At 40.9% G+C, this 16,285-nt stretch overlaps 1 protein-coding gene across 2 annotated transcripts in view; it reads right to left on the reverse strand.

The window, feature by feature from the left end:
• Positions 1-16,285, reverse strand: part of hsd17b12b (hydroxysteroid (17-beta) dehydrogenase 12b) — a 44,858-nt gene that overhangs the window by 17,757 nt on the left and 10,816 nt on the right. Inside the window, exons 2-6 of one of the 2 annotated variants that reach the window (XM_004066848.5) lie at positions 8,406-8,452; positions 7,742-7,817; positions 7,192-7,296; positions 3,919-3,983; positions 3,290-3,334 (exon numbers count right to left, since the gene is read on the reverse strand). In XM_004066848.5, coding sequence (XP_004066896.1) covers positions 3,290-3,334; positions 3,919-3,983; positions 7,192-7,296; positions 7,742-7,817; positions 8,406-8,452 — 338 coding nt within the window. Of the gene's footprint in view, positions 1-3,289; positions 3,335-3,918; positions 3,984-7,191; positions 7,300-7,741; positions 7,818-8,405; positions 8,453-16,285 lie in introns of both variants that reach the window. The other variant, XM_011487565.4, reaches the window with a different exon arrangement.

Here is a 16,285-nt window from a genome sequence, read left to right on the forward strand (position 1 = left end):
CACACAGACCAGTTAGACAATTCGGATCATCCTGTCACTTGAATGAAAGACAGCGGTTTGAACTGATCACCTGCAGAAAAGAAAAGTCCAAAGAATCAGTCCATCAGTCAGACTCCAAACTCTCCATCATGGGAAAGACTAAAGACCTTTTAGTGGATGTAATGTAGAAGACTGTAGACCTGTATAAGACTGGAATAGACAACAAAACCATCAGCAGGAAGCTGGGGCTAAGGCAGAGGTGGGCACTGAGGGCCGCATTCCTGCATGTTTTCCAGCATACCATGCTCTGGCATGTTCTGATTGGCTGGACACACCTGAACCAGGTAATCAGCCATTAGTATGGCAAGGATGTCTGGAAATCATGCAGACACACCGGCCCTCGAGGCCTGGAATTGCCCACCCCTGGGCTAAGGTGACAACTGTTGGTGCAGTCGTGCCAAAATACAAGAACGTGACCATCAATCCACCTATAGGTCTGGGGCTCCAAACCGGATCTCACCTGGTGTGGTTTCAATGGTCATGAGATCAGTGAGAAATAGACCTAAAATAACACAAAAGGAGTTAGCTGTTGATCTCAAATCGGATGGAACCACATTCACCAAGAAAAACATTTGGGACTACTGTACGCCACAATGGTTAACATCTTTAACCTCTTCTTAAGAAGACACGTGCCTGCCTGAAGTTTGTCAATAAACATCTTCATGATTTAGAGAGTGATTGGGAGGTGCTGTGGTAAGACAAAACCAAGATAAAGCTCTTTGGCATCAACTCAACTCATCGTGTTTGGAGGAAGAGTAATGCTGTCTTTGACCCAAAGAGCGTCATCGCTTATGTCAAGCATGGAGGTGGAAGCATTATGCTTTGGGGACGTTTTTCCGCACAGGGCTACTTCACCGTGTCAATGGTAGGATGGACGGAGCCATGTACTGTTAAATTCTGAGTAAGAACCTATTTCCCTGCAACAGGAGGCTTAAAATGAGTCATAAATGAGTCAACAAATGAATGACCCAAAAAATGCAGCCAAAGCAACCAAGGAATGTCTGAGGAAGAAGTCTGTGGACCTCGATCCTATTGAAAATCAATGGAGAGCTGAAGCTCAGAGCTCAAGGAAATGCAGACAAATTTAAATTCTTTAAAGTTGATTTCTTGACTCTCTCATTGTCATCCTAACAACAGGTTCATTTTAATTAACAGTTTGTTTTTAAGTGGGCAAACTTACAAAACCAACAAAGGATCAAATACTTGTTCTCTCCACTGTAAAGTCACAAAAACAAAATAGTGAAGACAGAATCAGAGCTGGACTTGGTTGGAAGATCAATTCAGCACTGCAAGAAAAACACATGCAGTCCCTGCTTATTCCCGTTTTAATATTCGCGGTTTCACATATTCACAGATTTTTTTTTAGTCTTTTGACTCCTCCCGGTTCATCACAAAAACAACAAGGAGGTGCTGCGGGGGAGGAGGGGAGCGGAGATGACGAGCATGCTGGCCCGTCGTCTTCCTTAGCCAGCTGCTAAAAAATATTTCCAGCTATTTTTACTGGTTCTTGAATCGCTATAACCGAAGTTTGTGTCGCTGCATGGAGAAATGGGATCAGCTGACTCAGAAGTGGGCGGAAAATTTCCTGAAACGCTGAGGAGGATAATCACGGAGGATAAACATCATCCAGATGAGAGAATGACGGATGAAACTTCATGAGGAAACACAGACACTCTTAATGTGTGTTATAAAGTACGCTACGGTACATTCTATTGGTCTGTACAAAAAAAAAACATGTTGAGCAATGTTCCGGTGTTCGTTGACTTATGTTTTGCAAAACATCAGAAATGTTTCCGAAGAATTTTTGATGAGTAAGGTACAGTGACGGACATTATTCGACCGCATGGTTGGGGGGGGTTCTCCGTATTTGCAGATTCGGCGTATTGGCGGGTGTCTCTGGTTAGGGTTGGGCGATGTCCCTTAAATTGGCCGTTGACGATGTTTGCTGTCAACCATCGGGATGGACGATGACATCGTGGGGGGGGCGGGGGGGGGGGTATTTTTACATTTTTCGTTCTTATATAACTGCTATTCGTTTTTTTGCTTTTTTCATTTTATTTCCCAACTAATGACTAATCCGCGATGATCCAGTATAAACTGAGGGAAGTGACTTTAACAAAAAAAGTAACAAACAAAATAGAAAAGAAGTAGTCCGCTCCCGCACTTCACTAGTGAAGTGGACCGGCTTTACAGCTTTGTGTTTGAGGGGAAGGGGGGGGGGGGGGGGGGGTGCTTTGTTACATGAGCGCTATGTGTGGGAGATTTAAGACTGCGATCCGTCCCGCAGCTCTAGGGGTACAAACAACCGAACTCAGAACCGGGTCTAAAAGTGTGTGTCTGAGCACAGCTCGGATCGTCAGCACACACAGCGGTTTGAGCTTCAAAGCAGAAATGTCGCTCAGTCCTTAGAAAACATTCAAACAATCACGCGGATTTGTGTTTCCAGTCGTGTCCCGACTAAATAAAGGCTGATGTTATTCTTACATGTTTACATGCAGCCAGCAAGCAGCACCACCCAAAGCTAATGTTGTTAGCCCGTGTTAGCATACTGCTAATCCTGGCTTCGTTCAGAAAAAGCACTGACCACACGGATTAAAATTCAAATGATGAGCGAACAGGTGTTTCATAATAACTGTAACATTATTAAAAGCACGTTTAGAAGATCATCTCGTATTTTACCGAGCTGGCATGTCAATGTATATAGCCGCTCGGCGCTGTTTAACATTGTTTTGTATTGAATTGTTACATTCAATAAAGTTTGAAAAAAAAAAGCCGCTCGGCGGAATTTATATCCTTCCGGTTTTCAAACCCTACTGCGCATGTGCGAATGATTTATTCCGACGGAAAGTGTGACCTTAGTGAACGTTTTTATATTCTGAAAACATTTTTCTGGGCCCATGTACACGGTTGGATTCTAATCCGACCATTGATCCCATCAAGGTATTTTGCACATGTAACCGCGGCTAATGGTGTCGACGCGCAACGTGGCGGGGGCGTGGCATCACGATGGTGGTCTCTCCATCGGGATGTCAGTCACCCATCACGATGGACGATGATATCGTCCATCGGCACAACCCTATCTCTGGTCCCTAACCCCCGCGAATACGGGGGGAATAAGTTATATAAAACTCCTTAGAATAGTAAGATTTGATTCTTTTTTTCCAAGAAACAAAACTTTTCACAAAAAAAAGACTAATAACTGCAATACACAGACAATAAAAGAAAAAATAAAATGTTTTGCAACACTCACCTGGCACACTGACGTGATGTTAATGTTAACCATTGTATCAATAAACTGAAATGAGAACAAGAGCATTATTTTGTGTTTGTACAAATAAAAGACTAAGTGTATTTTTTGTTAAAAATAAATTGAAGCTTAATATCAACTTAAAGCAGCAGTTTTAAATTCCAACAAATGAACAATCACATTCACTGGTTATAAGGAGTTAACCTCCTCCTCCCAGTCGATAGCGACTGTGTGTAACAGACGTTACTGACTTCACGACCCGCAAGCTTCAATGGTTTAATGAGCCTCGAGTTTGCTCTTTCAAGTTTTCAACAGTTATAAGAGGCACAAGACTGATAACGGGGGAGAAAAGCAGTCCACTTATGGTACATTGATTCACTCTGAAGTGGAACAATATTGATCTAATCTGGGATTTGAATTTGACACGTGAACCAGCCAAACACACAACTTCAGACATTAAAGGAGGAATCACATGTTCTCAGTTATGAAGATGGTTTGCAAAATTATTAAAGCAGAAAAGACATTTGCGCCTGAGGCATTGGCGTTGCTTATATTTTAAAACATTGACTTACGTAATTAACGTTAAATGTACTCAGATATGTATGTTTGACGTTATAAGTTAAAACACTTACAGTGTCCAGATTTGGTACATTGAGGAAGAACTCGGGATGAGAATAGGATATTCCGACATTGTTTACTGTCAACAAGAGAAGAAAAAAAAGTTGGAAAAGAAATTGTTATTAAATTGTCAGGTTAAACAAAAAAAATTAAAATACGAGTCGGATGCAGCAGTTCCATATTAGACCACGGGAGGTTGTATTTGCAGAAAACAATTTCCCATTGACTTCCATGTTTTAACCATTGACTGTATATGAGAACTGGACCAAGTGAGTGTGACATCACCCATAGAAAATGGTTTACTTTCGGCTCCAACAAAATAAAGGTAATTGAGCTGCAATTTTGAGCCGCATGTTGGAACCAGACCACGTCAGTAAGCAGCAATTTGTCCAAATCGGCCGAGTCATTATTTCTATGACAGCCACTTTTGCCAATCAGGAGTGAGCTTGTTGGTAGGCCATACCCGTTCCTCTTAAAAGAGGGCTAAGGAGAATCTCTCACTAAAACATTTTCAGCAGGCGCCACATTCAAAGTATCTAAATGGTTTGTTTATAACTTGAAGAAATAACGACAGTAATAACTGTTTATTTCAACAAACGTTTGTGGGATTTTAGCTTCTTGAAGCCAGCAAATTCAGTGGAGCTAAAAAAAAGTATTTAGTCAGCCATCGGTTGTGCAAGTTCTGCCACTTCAAAAAATGAGAGAGGCCTGTAATTTTCCTCATTGGTATAGCTAAACTATGAGAAACAAAATGAAAAAAAAAAATTACAGAAAATCACAGTCTGATTTGTAAAGAATTTATTTGTAAATTATGGTGGAAGATAAGTATTTGGTCACCTGCAAACAAGCAAGATTTCTGGCTCTCACAGACCTTTAACTTGTTATGTAAGAGGATCCTCTGTCCTCCACTCATTACTGGCACCTGTTTGAACTGGTTATCTAGATAAAAAACAACTGTCCTAACCTCAAACAGTCACACTCCAAACTCCACTATGGCCAAGACCAAAGAGCTGTCTAAGGACGCCAGAAACCAAATTGTTGTCCTGCACAAGGCTGGAAAGACTAAATCTGTAATAAGTCAGCAGCTTGGTGTGAAGAAATAAGTTATTAGGAAATGGAAGACATACAAGACCACTGATAATCTCCCTCCATCTGGGGCTCCCTGCAAAATCTCACCCTGTGGGGTCAAAATGATCACAAGAACGGTGAGCAAAAATCTCAGAACCACATGGGGGACCTAGTGAATGACCTGCAGAGAGCTGGGACCAAAATAACAAAGGCTACCATCAGTAACACCATCAGTAACACACTACACCACCAGGGACTCAAACCCCAGGGCCAGACGTGTCCCTCTGCTAAAGCCAGTACATGTGCAGGTCTGTCTAAAGTTTGCTAGAGAACATTTGGATGATCCAGAGGAGGATTGCGAGAATGTCCTATGGTCAGATGAAACCAAATTAGAACTGTTTGGTAGGAACTCCACTTGTCATGCTTGGAGGAGAAAGAATTCTGAGCTGCATTCAAAGAACACCATGCCTGCTGTAAAGCATGGTGGTGGGAACATCATGCTTTGGGGCTGTTTTTTTTTTTCAGCAAAGGGACCATGTATGGGGCCATGTATCCTCAGATTTTAAGTTAAAACCTCCTTCCATCAGTAACAGCATTGAAGATGAAATGTAGCTCGGTCTTTCAGCATGACAACAATCCCAAAAACACACTCCCCAGGTAATGAAGGAGTGGCTTTGTAAGAAGCATTTCAAGGTCCTGGAGTGGCATCGCCAGTCTCCAGATCTCAACCCCATAGAAAATCTTTGGAGGGAGTTGAAAGTTTGTGTTGCCCAGTGACAGCCCCGAAACATCACTGCTCTAAAGGAGATCTGCATGGAGGAATGGGGCCAAATTACCAGCAAGAGTTTGTAAAAAAAACTTGTAAAGATTAAAAAAAAAAAAACATTTGACTGCCGTCATTGCCAACGAATGGTATAAAATAAAGCATTGAGTTGAACTTTTGTTATTGACCAAATACTCATTTTCCACCATAATTTACAAATAATTTCTTAAAGTCAGACAAATGTGATTTTCTGGATTTTTTGTTCTCATTTTGTCTCTCATTGTTGAGCTATACCTATGATGAAAATTACAGGCCTCTCTCATCTTTTTAAGTGGGAGAACTTGCACAATTGGTGGCTGACAATACATTTTTGCCCCACTCCCTTCCTAACGCAAGCAGTGATGGGGTCACTCATAAGTCCTCATTTACAAGCAATGGTTTTTTACCCTTTTTAAGACCAGAGCTGTTGACACTCTTTAAATTACAGTAACTTTTTAACCACTTACACAGTTAACATTCGGGCAGATTCTGGAGCGAAGAAAAGCAGGCTTGAGCTGATAAACAACACTTTACAGTAGTGAAATGTTTATGCAATCCATGTAAATGAGCTGACTCTGACGAGGAGAAAAGGGGCTTTGCCCCGCATCGGCATTCATGGGAATTACGTTAAAAACGTGTGAGGATAGTTCAAAGAGCATGTGTTATTTTGCTGTCACCGGCAACATTCAAAGAAAAAGAAGGCAAAACCAAAATTAGCTTTTAAAGAATCAGAGCTTAAATGTGTTTTACTTTAGATGTTTGTCGTTCTTGTAAGATGGACAGTTGTAAAAAAAAAGCTGTATATTCCTAGAAAACAAATGCAAATATTATTTATATACTTAATTTCTGAATAGATATTCATGTGCGTGGCAGCACATTTGCCAGTAGCCTTCCTAAAACAAACATTAACCCACATAGTCTACAGGAAAGACTGAAGTGACCAATAGCATTAGGGGGGGAAAAAACACTAACTTCAGTGATGGGTCAGAAATGGTTGAAAATGAATCTGACTTTAATGTCAGATGCAGCAATAATCAACTAATCCTTGAAGAAATAATTATTGTATAAAACAGAAATATTTTTTCCTTTTACTTAAAAACGCTTCTTCAGCATGACACTTGTCTTTTAAAAACAAAAAAATCAATACGTCTTTACACTTCATGCATCATTGATGCACTTTGGCTAGAAAATGATTGAAGGCCTAACTTCAGATTTGACCACATGTCTAATAGGAAACATCAAAGTAGAAAAAGTCACTCGATGCGTTGAATTCAGTGAAAATCTAAATAAGTTCCTTCTGTGGGCTTAGGGAGGAACAAGTAGAGTCAAAAAATGAGATGTCCTTTTACCTTACATGCGTCTAAAAAAGGGAAACAGTATTTAAGTGAGATTGCCTCAGCATCTGCTTCGAACTTACCCAAGACTCCAATCTCCAGCCCCGCCAGTCCAGCTTCTATTTTGGGGTAGATGTCCACAGAACTGAAGTCTACTGCAATTGTCTTGGTCTCCACACCACATTTGCCTGCTGAAGGCAAACATATGATCTCAATATATTAAACATTTTCAGCTACATGATAACGTTTATGAATGAGACCATGAGTCACACAGGGAGGACAAACTTGGGAAAGAAAATGAACAAGCCCTAAAGTAACTGGCACTTAGGGAGTTCCCTCTTGGGTTTTCTTTTTCTTTTCTTTTTTTTTTACTGTTCAGAATTCTTGTAAACTGAATTTTGTTAGTTCAGCTGAATCGAAAAAGGAGCTGCATCTTTGACAACAGTTACAGCAGTATGGATGTGTCCAACAGCTGTCATGTTTAACATGAACTGCATTACTTTGCTGCGTTTAAAGCACATGAGCTGTTGATTTTCCCTTTATTCATGACTTTGGATTAAGTTTAGCTTAAGGGAAAACACTGCATTTCCTCCAGTAGATCAAAAAACAAACAGTTTGATCTAAAGAACTCACCGATCGCCTTGGAAACTTCATCCAGCTTCTCCTGGGAGCGGCTGATCAGGACGATGGAGAAGCCTCTGCGGGCGAGCTGGATGTACAATGAACACGTGTATAAATGCAACACTCAAGAACCAGCAGAACCCTGTGATTCTAACATCTGAACTCCGAAGTGGGTTTCACACTAAACATGGGTTCTTACTAGGAATGCAGCAATTCGCTTTAACCACAATCCGGTTCAAACCTCAATTTTTGGGTCATGATTCTGTTTGATATATGAAGTGTGTATTACAAAACGAAAACCAAACATTTTGAAAACCCCCCTTTTTTTTTTTTTTTGCTTATAAGCAAGTAACAATGCAGAAAAAAACCCAGTAGGGCTTATAATAAGCCTGGTGTACGATACACTTTCCCTACGATTTGGTTAAATGCTGCAACAAACGGTTCGGTTTTCGATCAAGAATTGTGGCATCTCTAGTTCTTAAAAAAATTTCGAGGTAAGTGAAATAGGACTGCATGATAAAAAAAAAATTTAATAATCAAATTTCCGTTACTGAATGCGTATTAAGCACAGGAAACTAGTGCCAACTGTACATTTATAAGATGAGCATGGGCTGCAATAATGGATTTTTTTTTTTTTTGTCTGGAACAGTCATCCTTTGATGTGTTTGAAACTTACCTCCTCAGCGTATGCTTTCCCAATGCCATCAGTGGCTCCTGTCACAACTAAAAGTTTAAGAAAAAGACAAAAAAAAGTTAGAAATATACATTTTATTTTTATTAGTAGTTAAAAAGTGGTGAAAAATATCACAAAAATCACAGTTTGTATTGCTTAATGAAGTAAAGCCTAAATGCAAGAGCAGAAACGGGGCTGAGAGGGAAACTAGGAAGAAGACCAAACGTGACCAACTCTGTTGAACGTAAGTAAAGGACCATTATAAACATGCCGTTTAAGTGTATGCACTAAACTAGGGCTGCACGGTATGAGGAAAACTCACGATATGCGATATTAGTGAGCAAAATTGTGATGATATAACATGCGGTACATGAAAAAAAATAGCAAAACAACTAAATACATCATTTCCATTTCCCTGCAACAGATTCATTTAAATAAGAGTCAACATAACTTAAATTATACTCCAAATGACTTTGGTTTACATAGAAGGCGAACATCTAACATAAGAGGGCTGCATCCAAATGGTCAACAACGTGAAGGCGTCTATCCGATTGGTCAAATGCATAAATGGATTTATTTGATTTGTTAAATACTTCAAGCTGTCATTAGATTGCTTTAGCACATTTAAGGTACTCAGTTATTGCAATTTTTGCTGTCTTTTGCGATATGCATATTGCACAGCTTGATATCGTGATGATGATACATTTGTGATTTGTCGTCCATGCCTATACTAAACAATATAATAAAAGGAGCATGAAAGAGAAAGTCATCTGCAGGAGCAACACCTGATCTTAATCTGCTGCAGTAACTGCAGTTTTTGTTTTTGTTTTTTTTTTGTTTGTTTTTTTTTTGGGGGGGGGGGCAACTAGATTTGGTTTTGTGGCAGCAGAATTCGCTTTCACCCTGCCACACGTCACTCATGATGGCTAATCTGGCTTTGTCTTAAAATCAGTATTCCGATTCATCCCATGAGAGTGGGAGCGTTAAGCTCACAATTACTGAAGGCCAATCAAGTTGTTCTACACCGAAGGGGAACATTTATTTCTGCTTGACCTCACAGATGAAGTCGTCTGGAAAATGTCGTGGAATCATAAGAAGCTTGCCTGGACTGCAGTCCTTTTCTTTGCCTTACATGGACTATAACTCATCAGCTGACCAGCGTGACCCGGTCAGGTCCAGCTAGTCTGAGAGGAAACCCATTTGCAGGTGAATGAGTCCAATTGGTTCTGCTGAAGCAGATAAGCAGGAGCTCTAAGGATTGGCCGTTTCACAGATCAGGGAGTCCCTCATTCACTGTGGCTGTATAGAAGAGCAAGACTAAACACTGAGCCTTGTAATGTGAAGAGAAACAATTTCCTACAATCTTAAAGGAAAAAAGCTTCACAAAATTGGATTATTATTATTATTTTTATAAAAGCATCAAGGACAAGATGTTATTTGAAACCCTCAACTTTAAACTTGTGCACAGACACATCCTTGGTGATTATCTGCTGTATTTAGACTTCCTGTCAAACAATCTTTTATAACCTTCAATGTGCTGTGACCTTAAAAAAGCCCCAAACAAAAATCTACATTAGACAAAAAAAATGTTTAAAAAATCTGAGGACAATAATCCTATTGGACTAGCAGTAATGAAAAATCTTTTTTCCCCCCCCTTCTGTATTTCCCATTAAGAAAAACCAAAAGACAACCAGTCGAAAGCTGGAGTAACAGCGCAGGAAGAGCTAAGCTGTTCCCACAAATCAACCGGCAGCGATACACGGAGAAAGAGTGCCACCTACAGGAGCTATTCTGACCTCCACTAGATGTGTGAGGGAATAAACCAACGATAGCCGAACACAAAAAGCCTCAGAACTACACTCATCCTTCGAGGAGATTGTGCAGCTTGTCTGTGCGGACGTTTGCACTGCAGAGCACAGCACACACACGGAGCAGATGAAGGAGGACAAAGAGAAGGAGGTCCTCTCCGTCATCCGTGGCAGCAGAGCCAGCAGATGCCCTGGAACTGCCTGGCACAAACAGCAACGGCAGCAGCAGGGGACTATTTTTAGCTGCACCCGTCGTTCAGAAAGAGCTATTCCTCACACCTCTGGCAACTCTAACAAAATGGGAGGAAAAATAACAAAAAGAGTCAGAGGAAGGGTTACAATACACCTCGGCATCATCTGCAATGACTCACTCGAAGAGAAATTCAAAACAAAATTTCAAACCGATTTGGTCCAAGCCGTAAAATATAGCTATCTCTTGAGGTCTTCGTTTAAGAGAACTGAAAAGAGCAAGGAATAAAAAGATATTGGAGATGTTTGAGACTTTTTCTCAATGTCAAAATAACAAAAGTTTGTTTTAAGTTCTTAAAGTCCCACTCCAATCATCTTTGATCTGTTCTAAAAGAGTACCCAGTGATCTTTTTTTTAACTGCGATTATCCCTTTTTTAGCCTAAATTTAAAAGCTTGTGTCGTTTTCTAGGACATAATTTCTGCAGAGCAACGGAAGTTCATTAAAATTTGCCTCAGAGTTGTGGGTGTGATCGTTGGCGCAGCGCAACCTTCCCCTCTCGCTGCTGAGAGCTCTCTGTTTCCATGCTCTTCTGCTAGCTTAGAGTCCCTCACACTCCCAGCATATTTTCTACATCACAAATACAATCTTTTTTCAAACACAATTGTGAATTCCTCCGGATTCACAATTGTTTGAATACAAAATACTAAATAATTAATGTTCTTTATATATGTCATAAGACCATGTCAATAACACCACTTTTGTCGGAGTGGGTCTTAAGGATTTTCCAAGTCAAAGCTCTTCTCAATTTTTAATTACAAAAATGGGTACCGGAATTATTTCCAGCCAAACTTGAGCAAAGATGTTGTACTGCTGAGATAAGCATGGCATGGTTTGGAATGGTCAAGTATACATGGTCACCACAGGTCCAAACACTAAGTGTAAAACTTGATTGCAATAGTTTAATAACTTATCTGGCACAGTAAAAAGCTTTGGCTTCATCATTTTTTTTTATGATTAGATTGGATCCTCAAAAATGGCCAAAAACTTGGCTCACAGTTTCAACCAAACCAGATTAACATTTATTGATCGAAAGGAAACTGGAGAAATTTGCATCTCAAATATGAATTTAAAACACTGGCAAACAATAATAACAAAAAAAAACGCTGAGAAACATCTCTGACTGAAATGTATCCACTGAGAGACCACAGTTCAAGCGATGTGGGCTCAAATATGGAGATGAACTTCCTGCAGCTGTAATAAAGATAATGCAGGCCTGCAGTCTGAAGCGGGGCTGAGGATGGGAAAGACTGTCCGTGAGCATCTTCAACAAGTCTAATCAGGCTGACTCACACAAGCACGGCCTTTGATCTCATATAAATGGATGTAATTAAAAAAGCCAAGCAAATCCATCAATTGAATTATCTCTGAAATAAACAGAAAGCAAATGTAGACGCAACTTCATAAAGTGAAAGAAAGGTCTGAACATGTCCGCAATTATTTGATTGGAATGTGCATTTGTATTTTATTGTATAATAGAATCACAAACATTTAGATGGAATTTGAATGGATTCAGTGGTTTAGCAGTGACATTTAGCACTGTTGCTAATGTAAACAAGCCTTTTTAGTAGGGGTGTAACGATACACGAGGTTGAATCGAACCGTTTCGGTACGGCAGTTTCAGTTCGGTTCACTGCTGTACCGTTTCGGTACGTCCCCCCTACGACGGAGTATTAGGGCCACCAAAAGTAAGTGTTTTTAAGTCGTAAATTTATGAGAAAAAAACTCGTAAATTTACGATATTAAGTGGAAGTGAGCATGCAGAGCAGCAGGTGAAACAGCGCAGCAACAGAGCAGACCGACTAAACTCAGTTGAACAGGTAAGCTGCATGAGCTTGAACGTTCCAAATATCTGGAAGCTTATTAGTTTGATTTACAATTTATTAAAGTTTTATTTATTGATGGTTGGTTTGCAGGATCCCTGAAGCCCGATGAAGCCATCGGTGTCCCTGCAGCTTTCCACTTCAATCCTTTCTTCCTCCACCAAAAACAAGATCTCTACGTTTGTGTGACGCTTCCGTCTGAGGAGGAGGATCACTTTTTTGGCATTTTCAACGTTCTAATGCTAATACAATAGACTATTTTCATTCCTCTTTGTTGTTTAATGATATAATGGGACGTTTACTTCCGCATTGGTGTTCGGATCTGATGACAGGTTCATGACGTAAGGTGACAGATGAACTTCAGGGTTTGTGAATGAAAAGGAGAATAAAAGCTGCAGCGATCCTCTGCACCAAAACGTGTCTCTGAGCTCCACATATGAAACTCCGCTTTACTGACACTGAACCCCGGAAAGCCGCCTCTAATGACAATAATCTGATTTTGAGTCGCCAAAGGTTCAGAATCTCTTTGTTTTAAACCTATAATAATCCAGAAATAAAGCTTCACAAAAGGCTCCACATCTTTCATTTTCAAGCGATGCTCCGATAAACGGACAATTTCGGTGTTTTCTCCTTGTTAATCCATGACTTTTTAAAAAGAAAATGTCATTGGTGGCCCTAAAACTCCGTTTTTTTTTCTTTTTTTAAAAATTTCAGTACTGCCTATGGTGTGTGATTTGAACTATAATAAACACCCTAATCTTTGCTAATAATTTAATTTTTCCACGAGTCCTATGTTCAAACTTCAAAGGCTTCTGGGGTAAAAAGTCTGCATCCAAGAAGGAGGGGTAGGCAGACAAGCAGATTGCTCCATCTCCTTTCTGGTATTAAAACCCATTAAATATGAACAGACACGAACAGCGTAACAACATGAACCTCACTTCTCTTCATAGCTCTCTCAGTTATGGTAAAGAATTCAACACACAAGATTCCACACTTCCCATGAGTCTTAGTGGCTGTAGGCGGTGCTAACCCCCAGGTCGCCACAGTAGTAACTTTGCGCCGAGGTGAAAGTAATGTTAGCTGTGAGTTTCCTCTGAGATGCTATTAGGTGACGGACAGTAAGCATGTCAACATATGGCTAAAGCAGACACGAGGCCAGAGATGAGGACCCCCCCATCTCCTAACGCTCTCCTGTGTGGGAACACTTCAGCTTTGTTGTCAGCATCCATGAAGGAAAAAGACAATTGGATAAGTCGAATGCTGTGTGTCGACTTTATTACACAAAGATAGCGTATGCCACAGGTAACGGGTTTACAAGTAAAGGAATGTTCACGTTAAAATGTTTTTTTTCTTCAGGCCAGTGTAAAGTATCCAAAGCTTTTGGTTCCTGGCAGTTAACAGTTTTTCTTATTTTATTAAGCAGATCACCTATATAGGTCAATTTTATTTATGGTTAGTTAAAACCAATGAGTGCATTTTGTAAGTAATTTTTTTCTGCCTTTTTTGTACCGAAAAAATACCAAAGAGATAGAGAGATAGATAAAAACTTTATTAAATCTCCCAAAGGAGAAATTCAGGTGTCCAGCAGCAAAGCACACACAATAAACAATAAAATATTAGTTTTTAAAATAGCAGTTAATATCAGGCAGATTTGTTAAACAGCAGTACCAAACCGAAATGTGCCGAACCAAGCCCATTCTGAATCGAACCAAATTGAGATTTTTGTGTACCGACGCAGCAGCTCACTGCTAAGGATTATTAAATCGGACTTCCACCGCTCTCACCACATTCCAGAGGGCAAATTAAGACCCCAGGGGTCTCTGTGGATGGTTCTCCCCAGCGACAAGCCCAAGAGGAAGCGTTAACAAAGGAAGCAAAAACGAGGCTGCAGGGGTGACCCGCTAGCGTGGCTGAAGAGACAACCATTTAAGCCGCCACTTCCAAACCAGATCCATTTTGAACAAAATTGACGAACTGAGGCTGAACAATATAACCAATAAGTGTTTCCGTGACTACTGTGTCATATTAATCACAGAGACTCGGCTGAATCCCTCCATACCGGACTCGGCTATCGAGCTAGCAGGCCGCACGGCCTACCGCCACGACAGGAACGGTGACTCCAGTAAGAGCAGAGGAGGGGGGCTATGCGTCTACAACAACGACAACTGGTGCAGAAATGCAACGACGGTAGACAGCTACTGTTCCCAAGATGTGGAATATCTGACTGTTGAATGCAGACCCTTCTACATTCTTCGTGAGTTTACCGTCGTCATGGTAACGGCCGTATACATACCACCCGATGCTAATGCTAGAATAGCCATGGAGGTGCTGCACAGTACAATAAGCACCCAGCAGAACTCTCATCCTGACGCAGTGCATATTATAGCTGGGGACTTCAATTATGCTGATTTAAGGTTCCCCACAAGGCTGTGTGCCGAGTCATCTGCTGTACACACTGTACACGTATGACTGTGTCAGCACACACCCAGACAATGCAGCCATTAAGTTTGCTGATGACACAACTGTGGTGGGGCTCATCTCTGGTGGTGATGGTGGGGCGGTGTGCAGACAACAATTTGGTCCTAAACACCTCAAAAACAAGAGAAGTGATCGTGGTCTGCAGGAGGAAGAAGTCGGATCTGCAGTCCATTGTCATTAATGGGGAGTGTGTGAAGAGAGTGCAAAGCTTTAAGTACCTTGGTGTGCACATTGATGAAGACCTCCAATGGAGCTCAAACACTACAGAGGTAATGAAAAAGGCCCAACAGCGTCTTCACTTCCTGAGGATCCTCAGGAGGGTCAACATGAAGAGAGAAAAGCTGGTTGCCTTCTATTGTTGCTCCATCGAGAGTGTACTAACATACTGCATCTGTGTGGTTTTCAAGCTGCACCACGCCACACAAGAAGGTTCTACAGAGGGTCATAAACACTGCCAAAAGATCATTGGCTACCCTCTTCCCTCACTGAAAGACCTCTACAGGACTCACTGTCTTGGGAGGGCACGCAACATCATGAAAGACTGCACACACCCAGGACACCGGGTGTTTAAATGGTTGCCCTCTGGAAATAATAACCAGCACTACAGAAAAAAATATCAAAACAAAATTAAGATTAGAAACAACAGGTTAAAAACTGAGCAAGAATGGTTATTCTGACAAATAAAATGACTGAATAGCTGATTATTCCTCAATAGAAGTCTATGGGATTTTGGCTTTTTGGAGCCAGTTCCTGTTTGGAACGCGAGGGCAGAGGGGTCACTCAGTCCAGTTCTCATATATGGTTTGTTACTGATTTGTTTAAAGCCATAAGCATAAATACCGGACAGATCATGGTGCCTATAAAAGGTGTTTCCTGAAAAAAAAGTTTGTTTATTTAGTAAAAGAGTTTAGATTTTGACAGTCCTCCTCCATTCCTCCCTGGTTTATGTGTGAATCTAACATTTCCTGTGTCTACATCCCCCTCGTGTGATTATCTTGAGTACCAGGGAGGTTGAGATGTGGAGCATCCTCTGGGGCTGAGGCAGAGCAAGCAGGAGGGAATGGAGGAGGGAAAGAGAGAAAGTGACAAACAAGAGCATGGGGGATCCTGGGGGCAACTAAAAATAGCACAGGAGGGGGGTGGAGGTGGTACAGGAGAGGCTGCAGGCAAAATGAGGAGAGAGAAGTTGGCATGAGTTTATTTTTAGCCTTTTTTAAGAATGAACTGTGTTGCAGTCGGAACCAAAATAAAGTGAATGTTCACAGCTGAGTGCATGTCACACAGAGGCTATTTTTAGAGATGCTGTTGACTCCTGCAAAACTAGGCCAGACTGTCCAAGTGTCCCGACAACGATGCTACTGTGAGCAAGCAAAGGCCTTTCTCCACATGACACCTCCATAACCAGGAATTCCTAGAAACCAGGCATCAGTTAAAATATTTTTTAAATTTTTTTTTATAATGCTACATTCACACCGCGCACGTGAGACACATGTTTAGCTTATGGTGTTCACACAGGACTCTCGCTA

The sequence above is a fragment of the Oryzias latipes genome, chromosome 3, assembly GCF_053564925.1.
Source record: "Oryzias latipes strain Hd-rR chromosome 3, Olatipes_Hd-rR_3.1".
NCBI lineage: Eukaryota > Metazoa > Chordata > Actinopteri > Beloniformes > Adrianichthyidae > Oryzias > Oryzias latipes.